General features: G+C 30.3%; 2 protein-coding genes across 2 annotated transcripts; both read right to left on the bottom strand.

Annotated features, from left to right (window-relative positions):
• Positions 1-638: 638 nt before the first annotated feature.
• On the bottom strand, positions 639-2,343 carry LOC129938769 (uncharacterized). Its single transcript, XM_056046508.1, has 6 exons — positions 2,176-2,343; positions 1,843-2,114; positions 1,624-1,789; positions 1,245-1,550; positions 957-1,173; positions 639-881 (listed from the first exon to the last, which is right to left on the bottom strand). The coding sequence occupies exons 1-6, from the start codon at positions 2,278-2,280 to the stop codon at positions 703-705; spliced, it is 1,245 nt and encodes a 414-aa protein (XP_055902483.1). The 5' UTR covers positions 2,281-2,343; the 3' UTR covers positions 639-702.
• A 5,482-nt stretch (positions 2,344-7,825) lies between these two features.
• Positions 7,826-9,974, bottom strand: LOC129938938 (uncharacterized). Its single transcript, XM_056046778.1, has 6 exons — positions 9,808-9,974; positions 9,474-9,745; positions 9,248-9,413; positions 8,687-8,989; positions 8,403-8,619; positions 7,826-8,328 (listed from the first exon to the last, which is right to left on the bottom strand). Exons 1-6 carry the CDS (start codon positions 9,910-9,912, stop codon positions 8,150-8,152), a joined length of 1,242 nt encoding a protein of 413 aa, XP_055902753.1. The 5' UTR covers positions 9,913-9,974; the 3' UTR covers positions 7,826-8,149.
• Positions 9,975-12,460: the final 2,486 nt, after the last annotated feature.

Raw genomic sequence — 12,460 nt, 5'->3', positions numbered from 1 at the left:
ATCGTATTTTGTATAATTTCAATTTAAATTGGCCGCCTGAATATTGCAATTTAATTACCACTTTTAATGCGGTGTTTACAAAAACATTTTCAAATTCCGAATCAATCTAAAACCAATGTTTTGTTTATTATTTCCTAATTCAGACACGTTAGTGCAGGAACGTTATAAAAAAGTACACAGCTCTTATCGCTTTTGAAGGGTGCGATGTACAACAAATCAAAATAAAAAGATGTATTTTAAAATTATTTACTAAAGCAAAGACTTTTTAAGAAAAGATGATCATCCAAACACTGTTTCGAAATATAGAATACTTTCATTTGAAATTGATAAACAAATTATCCGTAAGTTTTAAGGTTTTAAGTATATACTATGTAGCGCTACAAACTAAGCTCCATTTATTTTATAACTCTTTGTAAAATGTTTTGAATCATGTTAGATATTTTTAGGTTTGGATAGGTATTGTAATAAGAACTTACTTTTATTATAATGCTTTTTTAGTGAAAAAAGTCTATAACATTCTTACAATCAGACAACTTCAAAATCGATAATCTAATCTATAAAATATTATCGAAGATTTGTAATTCAAGTCAGTTTTTCTCAGATCAAATTAAAAAAAAACTCGGAATAAAATCCAATAATTGTGCTTATAATAATCTATTTATTTAAAACAAAACAACTTTTTTATAAGAATAACAAAACAACTTAATCTAAATAACCACGATTATGCATAATCGGTAGCATACGTTTTACGTCTTCTATGTAGCGTTCATTATTATAGAGACTTTTGCCGGCACCTTCAGAAGTCATAAGTTCTTCAGGATCTATCACTTCTGTTTCAAATGCATAAAACACTGGTAAAAATGTGGACATCATAAAGATCTCTGTAAATGTTCACATATTTTTTGTGTTCATAAATAAAATAATTTTAAAAAACATTTAAAAAAATAAAAACCTACCAAAATGCGAATGACGAAGAAGTTCAATAAAAAATTCAGAAATTTTAGGGAAACTTCCTTTGAAATTTAGTTTGTGAAGTGTTTCAATGAAATTGGAAGAATAATAATGAATTATTTCTTCAAGATGATTTTTACGAACATCTCCCGTGAGAATTGTGTACAATCCATAGATGATATCCAAAATGGCAGGTCCGAAATAGCAAAGTTGAAAATCAACCTTTAAGTGTTGAAAAAAAAAGGATTTCATAACAATTTTAATTTCGAAACTTGCATTTAAAAGAATCTTACCAACATGACATCTTCGTTTTCACCTTTGCTATTCTTCTTGAACATCATATTTTTACTGTGAAAGTCTCCATGACAAAGAACAAAAATCCCTTTGGCATTGGGTTGAAAATAACTCTCGAATGATTGGTGACATCGCTTCAATAGATCCTTTTCAAGAGCTTGAAGCTTAGGTACGTACTGCTTGAGTTCTTCGATTGTTTCACATTTTGCAATAAATTGTTTCATGCCATTTTGAACAAAAGTACTTGTTTCGAACTCTTTAAGGCTGAAAATCCCATGTTTATAATCTGTTAGAGATGTGTCACCCTGTTTAAAAAAACAAATTAATGAAAAAAGTTATAGCTCATATAAACAGTCAATTTTTTGTTTAAAAAACAACCTCAGCTGCGAGTTTATAGCTAACTGCATGCCACTTTGCCAACTTTAAAAGAGCAGATTTTGATTGCTCCATGTCAGCCGTTCTGGTTGACAAAGTCTGATAGCCCAATGGAACAATATCCTCAAATATAATACATTTTTGGGGTGTTAGTGAATGATATAGTGCCCTGAAATTATAAATGATCTCAAAGTCATATCGACTTTTCATTTCAAACCTTACTTAGCTCCCAAAATTGTGTTATCACCGATTTTCCTTAATTCTGCTTCGAACATTGGAATCGTTTTTGAATACATGGCAATTTCAGTTTCGAAAATGTACGATTCTTTCAAAAAATCCATCTTATGTCCTTCAACTTGAGGCATAGTTTTAATAATTAAAGATTTGGTCAATCCTTTTGCGGTTTTCGAATCATAGTTTAAGGTTGCTCGAAACATAACACTAGCATAGTGATCACCTTTGGCTGTTGCTGGTGACATTTTAATATCATTGACCTTAAACACAGACGAAAAACTGATATAAAAGTACTTTTCAAGATAATCAATAGAATGTTACCACAATCACATCGGTATTTTCACATTTTTTCAAAACTCCTTCAAAAAACGGTTTATTCAACCATCCCGGAGCTTCAAGTTCATCTTTATTATAACTATCGGCCATGTTAATTTTGTCACAAAAGCTAAAACACGTCTCTCTCGAACGAATTGCTAAAACTTACTGAATTCAATTTATTTATTTATGAATAGTTTTTTTGTTTTGCCTTTTCACGGTTGTACATGCTTCAAATTAATTGAGATAAAACTTATTAACTAGTTGTAGAGAATTGTGAAATATATTCATAGAGACATGCGGAACAATTACAAACAAATATAAAGAATGAATTAAATTTCCATAAGAGTGTGATTGTATCGAACTGTGTATGAAAACAATAGATAAGATTAAGTCTTCTGATAGTTAATACAATTTAATAGATAAGACTAGGCACACGTATTTATGCATTAATCTCATAGTTTGTATTTATAGTTAAAATTTTAATTTAAAAGCAATTGAAAAAAAACTTAATCTATTGGTTTTTGATAAAATTATTGTTGATGACTAAATTTGAGATAATTACGAGAAAGCTGAATTTTGGTTTAGAATCTTATTTTTACGTCCTTAAATTTTTTTGAAGATCTTACCAAACTTTAAAAAAGTTCCGCTCTTTTTACGAATTTATTTATAAATATTCTTAAAAGTACTGCAAAAATGATCAAGAGATTTATCAAAAAATTGAAAACGAAATATATTTGCACTCTTCAGAAACAAAATTCAAGACTTTTAACCATCATTTTAACACAATTAAGAGCTCTATAGTTGAAAACGAATTGAATTTAAAAGGTGTTTTTAGATCACAACATGATAATCTACCGTTGAAGTCCTTATTTACAATACTAACTTCCATTTTTTGTAAGAAACCAAATTGTTGTTAAAGAACTTCAATTACAAATTTAAGATCAAATAAGTTAGTAAGTTTTAAACTTTAAATTCCTTTTTTTAATTCATACGCAATTTAGGAAGAATTTTTTTTAAAAAAAACTGTCGATTACTGTAAATTACCAGATGAAATTCAAATCCCACCATCCCTGAGAATATTACTCGCACAGGAATGGTTGAGAGTTGTAAGTCACTAGGCCCTAGTTCTCAACGGACTGTTCCGCCACCTGATTTATTTATTGTAGATGAAATTTTTAATAGTGTAAAATATTCTAAAGTTAGTTTTATCTTCTTAAAATATTCGAGGTCACGAATATTTGTTTCAGTTTTACTCTATGTATATAGCTAATAATAAAACTGTTGTTGATTTGTTCTTAATACGTATCCATAGTTTATGACATCATTATGTTAACAAAAAACAAAAAGATAATCTTTTTTGAAAGCTCTTTCTACACAAATTGATGTGGTGAAGCAGGTGAATTCGTTGGTGTTAGGTCTTTTCGACCAAAAGCATATCGCCCAAATTAAAAATGTCATAGTGACAAGAAAAATGTTATTAACATTTTGTTGTAAGTTTTGGGCAGAAATACTCTTATAGGTTTTGTCAATTCCTCGCAAGAGACAGTACTCGTAAAAAAACTTCAGCTGGCACAGGCAGGGATTGAACCCAAGATCTCTGGCATGACAGTCCAACGCACTAAATATCACGGTAAGGGTACTACTAACCGAACTTTTGGGTGTTGAAATTTGTTTTAGTTTTATGAAATTCCAACTAAAAAGAAGCTTTCGGTTTTGCCAAATAAATAAAGTCAAAATATTAAAAATGCCATAAGGCCCAAAAATTTCTCTATCACTTAAAAACTTTTTCAGAAAAATATGTCACATAGCCCAAAATCAATGAAATACTGCCCAAATGAGCTTCTTGATACACCTTTTGTCCGGGTGATGACTAAATACCAGTGGAATTCTACAAGAACTTTATGATCGAATTTGTTTCTGCATTAACCAATATAAGATTCAATATGCTATTAAAAACATTCCACATGATTTAAAAAAGAAACAATAATATATCCACTGAATAAAATAGTAGTTTTAAATAATCCAGCGAACTACCGAGGTATTTTATTCTTAAACACCAGCGAACTTCCGAGGCATTTCATTCCTAAGCACCTCATTAAAGTTATTAAGTGCCCTGATATTTATTAGGTTGACGCAGTGGATTCAAAATTAGGGAATTCAAGCGGGGTTTAGGCGAAACCGTCGACTTCAGAACAATTATTCTTGTTGATTTAAATTGCGAAGAGTTACAAGCACGTGAAGCACTTTTCTATAAGCTTTTCTCAAGCAAAATTGTGAATATCTTAAAAGCGATGTATGAAAGTAACGTCTCATAATATGTTTGGGATTTTAAATTAATTTCAGATGACTTCGCAACGGAAATGGGTGTCAAACAAGGTTGTGTATTGTGCAACTTGCTATTTATCTTATTCATCAATGATATCGTGGAAGTTATTATAGGAGGAATAGAGCTTGGACAAATACGGGTACCACGTTTGTTATTTGGCGACGACATAGTTTTTTTTTCAGAGTCTGTAGAGGGAATGCAGCGAATGATTAACTGTCTCGAAAACTTTTGCAGTCTTTGGAATCTGTCAGTGCATTTAAAAAACGAAAATGATCTTCAGAAATAAAAAGGTCAAAATATTGCTATTGTGCGGTAGGACAAATAAATATCTAGGTCTTTTAATCCCTCCACACCAAAATATGAAAGAAAATTTCCATTTAAAATTATCCGAGTTAAAAAAGGGCAATAACATTATTATGGGGTTGTTGTTTCGAAAATAAAAACGTTGACCATAGTGCGAAGATTAAACTGTTTGCAGCAACTGCGGTCTAAACTAGGTTTGGTGCGCAAGCTTTGGGATATTCCAAATCAAAATAGGTAGAAAGGTTTCTGAGATACTTTCTTAAAAGAATTTTCTGATTGCTTTCGAATACACCTAATAACATGCTGCAAGGCTTTCCTGGTATAGATATGCAATAACTACAATAACTAATAAAATAAAAACTAACAATTTGATCGAACTTTTATTTAAAATGTATTCGCTTTGGGGTTTTTGGGCTTTTTAACCAATTTTTATGACATTTAAGAATTTGAGAGCTATGGTTTTGGTCGAAAAGACTTATTACGCCGAATTCGCTTACTTTTATATTGATTTTTTTGTTAGTTTCAGTTCGATTGAAACTAAGACTATGTTCAACAATCTAATTTTACAGTTCCACTAAAGGAAATCTTTTGGAAAAGAGAAGACCGTTTTCTTAAACTTGGTAATAAGACTACCCGTTTAACAATTTCAAAATCGAATGCTAGATTCTAGAATAAATGTATTTATTTCCAACGGTGAAAGTTAAAACTTAAAATTTGCGAAAAAAAACTAGAGTCAAGAAGAGTATAAAAGAAAAACAGATTTTAAGGTATTAGGTGAAAAAGAAGAGAGAAGTCATGTGATACTTAAAAAGTCTTGCTTTTAATTCTAGCTCGTAGTTAAATCAATAATTGTTTGCTTCCATTACACAATTTAACATAAAATAACTCCTTATGTTTTTTCGCCCTTAAATTATTAAAAAACATTTATTGTTTAGTTGGAAAAATAATGTATGAATCAGCCTGAATATAATGCTGTGTTTTGCGTTTTAACTCCTTCAAAAGATAAAAGCAAAGTATCGGATTTATAATTTGTTTGAGATTTTGTGTTACTAGATTTTTTAATTCGACATTCTTGTGCATTTGAAGGCTTTCAGAACGTCGGCATTTACCTTGTGGTGACAATATTGAACTTTTTTGTTTAAATTAAAATATTTCCCATCATTATCTCTAGCATTGGGAATTTAGATATGGTTTTCTAAATATTATTTCGGAATTTAATTTGTGACGTAACATTTCTAGAGGAATTTGGCTATTCTTGCATTGATACGTTTGTAAGAGAACTGCTGAAGGTCGAACAATATCATTCGAAGGATTCAAATATTTCCCCCTTTCCACTATTTTATCGTAAGCGACATTTTCAATAAAAAAGAAAATTAAATTATTTAAATTTTCTAGTAATACATGAAGCCATTGAAGGCCTTTGTTATGTCTTAGGTTTATGATTATTAATAATTTCAAATGCAGACTAAGAGTATAAGTGGCTTCAAGAACCAACAGATTCTTTGTTTACGATACAATTAAATTTGGAGCTTATAAATTGTAGGAAAGGACTCGATATGCTGTAGCACAATTTTTAAGAAAGTTTTTCTATAAAATTCCTCAATTGTCCTCAAAAAATGTTCAAGTCTATTTTTTGGTTGAATAGAATTGAGTGAGTTATAATAAAAAAAACATAAAAAGTCAAAATTTCTGAAAAATGCACTATAAATCGCAAGTTGAATTTTAAATCTTGTTTTGCATTAATTTAAAGATTTATATAAAAAAATGATGGTACCAATTTTTTTTAAGTTTTCATTATTTTTACAGTTATTAAAAATTGAACAAGGGGACTTATCTTTTATAAACTCCCATTATTCAGACAATTTCTTATAAAAGTTCAGCAATATTTAATTAATAATTAAATACACTTATCGTATTTTTAGACAATTCTTTTTAACCTTTAAAGTCTATTGGCGCATCTAATGGTGTTGCTTCAGAGCTTTTACATTTAATGGTGCAGTTCTTTTGGGGTATATAAATTGTTATAAATATTTTCTTAGTTTTGAATTGACTCTTAGATCAATTTAGATCTATCGGGGTACCCTGAACTATTGAACTTGCCTTAAAGTCGAAAAATCAAGAGACTTTGATCAAGCCTAAAGGCCCAACTATAATAGGCACAAGCAAACATAAGCTTATGTCAAAAACCCAACGAAAATTCATTTAAGTTTGTGAAATTACTGCGGATAGCCATAATGCAATTTTGCTCACGTATCTACATGTCAAATTTTACTTATGCGGCGAGCGACTGGCTTAAGTTTGCTTAAGTTAACGAAATTGAGAAAATTCAATGAAACGGAGCTAGACTCCATTATGTTCACTTGTATTGAGATTCTTTGTATTCGCACGTTTACTTATGCGCGCATATGCTAGCTTATGCCTATTATGGTTGGGCCTTAATTAGATGCCTTATATTTAATATAATAATAATATATTTATATTCAATATTATTGAAAAAGTGTCTGTCTAAAAATTTGTTTCTAGTGTGGAAAGAAGAAAAAGAAGATTTATTATTTTAAAAGAGTATCCAAGGAAAGTAGTGGTTTGTCACCGGCGGGCGACTTCTTCTCTAGATATTGAGTACAAGAGACCAAGCCAATACCCACAGCCGTGACTTCTACCAACACATTAACAAATATCCTTGCCACCACATAAATTGATTTGTTTTCCACTGTCATAGGTTGAGTTTTTCTTAGTTGTTAGTGTCCTTCGCCAGTCAGCCAAGTGTCAACCATTTGGCTAATGCTAGGCCGCGATCCAAACGTAAGCCGCCTCACAATGCCAAGGAGGTTAATTTAATGTACTTGCATAGTTTATTCTTCCAAACAATAAAAAATGATTTTCCTGAAGGGAGATGTTCTTTGATAGGGAAACACTTTCAAACTTGGCGGCTTGAATTTTTCGAGACTTAAATCAGAAGTCGGTATATTCTTTTCATATTATAAGCTACCTATTTTTTCGGAGATAATTGAGAAAAAAAATATATAAGGGTACATATAACTTGAAAATTTTATTCATGGTAGGATATGTGATTCCACTTTTCTTATTGCTTAAATATTTATTGACACATTAAAGTATGTTTTCGAACGTACCGGCACATTTTTTGTAACTTAATGAACTACTCAATCCCACGAGAAATATTTAAACAAATATATATATGAAGAAGTACAAAGTACTATAGAAGTTTGAGTATCATAAGTTTATAAAAATAAAGTAGATTGTTTTTAACACTAAATCCATTATGAAGGATTTTACTGAAATTTTGGATGTTCACCGATTTTTATAATATTTTTTTATTTTTATAATTTTTCAATCTAAAGCACCTTTATACAAAAGCATCGGTAAAATTCTCTTAACTTCCTTCATAACCCTCGGATGCTGATATAATTTAGTTCGAGTTTCCGATGATTCCATTATATCATCGACTCTTAAGTCCTTATCATGAAATGCAAGAGCAACTGGAAGGAAAATTGCCACAAGCATTGTTTCTAAAAATTAAAAAAAACACATTTAAATAGATATATTAAAAAAGTTGTAACAAGTAAAAATAAGTTCCCTATACCATATTTTTGATATTTGATGAAATCAATTTGTAAATCCATCATTTTTGGTACTTCACCACAAAACTCGATTTTTTTCAATGTGTCTCGAAACTCCTCGAAATACTCATAAATAATTTCTTCACGTTTATTCCATCGTGTTTCACTATCCATTAACAAATAAAGGGCATAAGTTAAGTCCATCACAGCTGGGCCATAAGAGCACATTTGATAATCGATCTAAGGAAAAAATTAAATCTTAAATACAATTCTTTTTTCTTAGATTTTTCTCCAATTAAGAACTTACTAACAAAAGATCATCCAACTCTCCAGATTTTTTGAGCTTTAACATCATATTTTTAAAATGAAAATCTCCATGATTGAGAACGAATAAAGCCCTATCACCACGTTTGTAAGCATTTCCGATGTTTGAAAAAGTTTCAATAAGTGTCTTATCGATTTCTTCAAAATATGGAATATATTTTTTGAGCTCCTCATCGGTTGATAAAATATTGTTAATAAAATTTTTGATGCCAGAAGTAAAGAAATCGATTTTTTCCAATTTCAAACTAGCAATTCCATCGTTATACGTCGTTATTGATTCGGGTTCCTTTAAGATATAAGATGAGGAATAAACATGTAATAGCATAATTTAACGATTTGTTTCTTTCAATTATTATCGTCTTATCAACGAAAAAAAAAATCAAGTTTACTACCGTTGAATTATAAGTTACAACTTATAATATTATATAACTTTGGTATCAATAAGTTTTTAATCTCACACCCCACCAGCAGCATCGGCACCGAAAGGCCTGCCTAGCTGCTTTTATTTACACTGTAAATAATTTACTATCGATATCGCACTTACTTCGTGTGCCAGCTTATAACTAACAGCATGCCACTTAGCAATTTTCGAAATGGCTCTTTTGATTTGTTCAATATTTGGATAGTCGTCATCAAGTGCAAAAAATCCTTGGGTTTTCAAGTCTTCTAAAATAATAACCTCATGTGGTGTCATAGCTGAGTAGACTAATCTAAAAAAAAAATCAAATTTTCACTCTTAAAATGTCTTCCTTTCTCTTAATTATGGTTACTTTGGCCCTATAGTAGTATCATCGCCGTACTTCCGTAAGATCATTTCTATTTTCGGAATTGTTTCCGAATACATTCGAGTTTCAGTTTTGAAAACAAACGAATCACTCAGTATATCCTTTTTCACACTTTCCACTTCTGTTGCAGTTTTTACAATATACGGAATTGTAAAGTTGTTGTTTTTTGAATCAGAGTAGTCAATAGTAGTTCGAAACATTGTACTTCCATAGTGATCGTTGATTATGGTTGCTGGAGCTATCGACAAGCTTTTAACCTGTACAAAAAAAAAAACATAAATTGTATGTTTGAATTCGAATGGTACATCAATAAAGCTACCTTAATAGTGTCATCTTTAAGAAACTTTCGTAAAACCATATCAAAGAAATCTTCATTTAGCCACTTGGGGCTTTCAAGCTCATATTTACTAGATTTTGACGACATTTTAATTTATGAAAACACAAAAACTAAACGAACGTATTTCTTCTCTGTGTTTGATTTCTTACTAAGCTTAGTACTCAAATCTTTGAACTATATACCATATAACGTGAACCTAAATTAGATGACGAGAAACCTTTGGAAGAACTCAAAGAGAATTCTTTAAGAGAAATCGAGAGAAAATTGTGAATAATTTCATTAAGTAAACAACATTAAATAACAAATACACTCAAGTTAGGGTGATATCTGATTTTGTTTAGAAAGACAAAAAAAACAAATTAAATTTCTATAAGTATGTGCATTTATCGAACCGTGTATAAAAACAATAGGATAAGATAAAGTTTTCTAATAATTACTTAATACCGTATAAAATACTAGGCGCCAATTTATGTGCCAATTTTACAGCTCATATTGAAAATTTCTCAGTAATGGTTTAAACCTTTTTCTAATTTTAAAGCATTTAGAAAAAGACTTTATCAATTATTTTTTGTTACACAATAAAAAAAATGACTAAATTTGAAATAATTCCGAGTGAATTCTGTTCATAAGTTCTTGAGAAAACTCAACAAAACAAAATAAAGATTCCAAAGGGGCTAACCTTCTGGAGCAATGCAAAAATATATTACAGAATATTGAATACAAATCTACCATTTTGTTTTTAAGAAAATTCGAACTTAAGATTTTACACTAAAATATTTGTCGTTTGTTACTTTTAGTCTTAGAAAAATCAAACAAAAAAACGCTTAACGCCAACTAGCTTTAAACATTAATTTCCAAGTTTGACCTCAATCGACCCAATCGTTTCGGCTGTAGCGGCGACGATAGACAGACAAACGGATGGACACAGTATTTTTGTACTTCTTTCCCATTTACAAGTCATGTTTGATTGAAATTTCGAGTTCGAAATGTTTTGAGTTTGAGGCAATCGTATATAAAAGTTCATCAAAATTTAATTAAAAATTAAATATTTTTTTTTTGATAAAAAATTGTACTTGTGTCTTAATAGGCCTTAGGTCTTTTCGACCAAAACCATATTGCCCAAATTAAAATTGTCATAGCGTCCATACAAATGTTATTAACATTTTGTTGTTGTGTAGTTTGGGCAACTTTCTAAAATTGGTCTTATAGCCTTTTACAAAGTGAAATAGGGTCGAATTATTTTGAGAAGTAAGACGAACTTATGTTTGAAGTTAAGGTGACCCATGTAAGGGGGACACTTTGCTTGGGCACACTGTAGGATTTGGGATTGGTGCTAGGTTAAGTGTTTGCAAAGTTTCTATAACAATTTGGCTTTATTTCACTTTGTTTAAATGTAATAAGACCAACTATCAAAAATTTGATTAATTACACTTAACAAATGTGAAAAAAGGTTAATTCCCGAGATTTCGAGTTTTCAATTATATGTTTGATTTTATTGTTCTTGTGAAAGTGCTTTGGTTTTTGGCGATTTTTTTTTATTATTTTGGCTTTGTGACAAATTTTGGACTTGATGACATTTTAGGATTTGGACAAAAACACTTAACGGCACCTTCATATTCTATTGGTGCATCAAATTGTGTTGATTCAGGTCTTATTTTATTCAGATTAAAAACAGATTCAAAATTATTTTTTATTTAAAAAATAAAAAATTAGGTAATGTAATGTAATAAAGATCTAAATAATGCATAAATGCATTAGAAGTTTATTTATCAATTTTATATTTGAAATTCAAAATTAATGCAGAACCAATTTTTACTGTTGGTTTTCCGAAATGTTGACTCTGTTATATAAAACTGCAACTGTTTAAGCCTTCTAAAATTGTTTGCTCTACTGTTTAAGGTTCTTATAGTGCAAGTTTTCCCTTGGAATTCAGCTTTGTCTGAGTTTTTTATATGTCAGAACAATTTGGATCTACACTGAAAAGAAGTTGTCATATTAACAATCGTCGATAGTCAACCAGAAATTTGGCGAAATTGACGCACTGACTACCAAAACAGTCAATATGACAACCTTATTTTTAAAAATTGTCTTCTTAATAGTCAATAGAACAATTTTCGAATGTCAATTTTGGGTAGTCAATATGACAACAAAAGTTGTCAATTGAACAACTTCAATTTGGTTGTCATATTGACTAACCAAAATTGACTATCGAGAATTGTTATTGACTACCGCAGTTGTCATTTTGACTACCGTAGTTGTCGTATTGATTACCAAATAAAATCAAATGGGGTGGCGCAACAGTCCGTTGTGAACCAGGGCCTAGTGACTTACAACTCTCAACCATTCCTGTGTGCGAGTACTGTTGTCAGGAATGGAAGGGACCTACAATTTAAGGCCGAATCCGAACGGCTAATTTGAGAAAGCACTTTTTCATGACAATTATTACTCTTGAAGGATTTGTCAATTCAAGACCCCTTGCATGACAGCCCAACGCACTTTTTTTTTTTTTTTTAAATTCATTTTTATTAATTCATTCTTAAACCTATCTTAAAGCTAGACAAAAATTCATAAAACTAGCCTAATTATCCATAACTTACAACTAACTTAATGGTCCCATACGGACACTCTAAGTTAA

The sequence above is a fragment of the Eupeodes corollae genome, chromosome 1 (assembly GCF_945859685.1).
Source record: "Eupeodes corollae chromosome 1, idEupCoro1.1, whole genome shotgun sequence".
Lineage (NCBI taxonomy): Eukaryota > Metazoa > Arthropoda > Insecta > Diptera > Syrphidae > Eupeodes > Eupeodes corollae.
Note: the sequence above shows the minus strand (reverse complement) of the source record. Positions and strands in the feature narration are given on the sequence as shown.

Excerpts from the sequence above, each read along its gene's own strand:
- LOC129938769 (XM_056046508.1), bottom strand. The coding sequence starts at position 2,280 with ATGGCCGATAGTTATAATAAAGATGAACTTGAAGCTCCGGGATGGTTG. Across the intron at positions 2,115-2,175 it reads AAAATACCGATGTGATTGTG|GTCAATGATATTAAAATGTC; the intron begins GTAACATTCTAT and ends TCTGTGTTTAAG. Across the intron at positions 1,551-1,623 it reads GCTATAAACTCGCAGCTGAG|GGTGACACATCTCTAACAGA; the intron begins GTTGTTTTTTAA and ends TTTTTTAAACAG.
- LOC129938938 (XM_056046778.1), bottom strand. The coding sequence starts at position 9,912 with ATGTCGTCAAAATCTAGTAAATATGAGCTTGAAAGCCCCAAGTGGCTA. Across the intron at positions 9,414-9,473 it reads GATACTACTATAGGGCCAAA|ATTAGTCTACTCAGCTATGA; the intron begins GTAACCATAATT and ends TTTTTTTTTTAG. Across the intron at positions 8,990-9,247 it reads GTTATAAGCTGGCACACGAA|GAACCCGAATCAATAACGAC; the intron begins GTAAGTGCGATA and ends TATATCTTAAAG.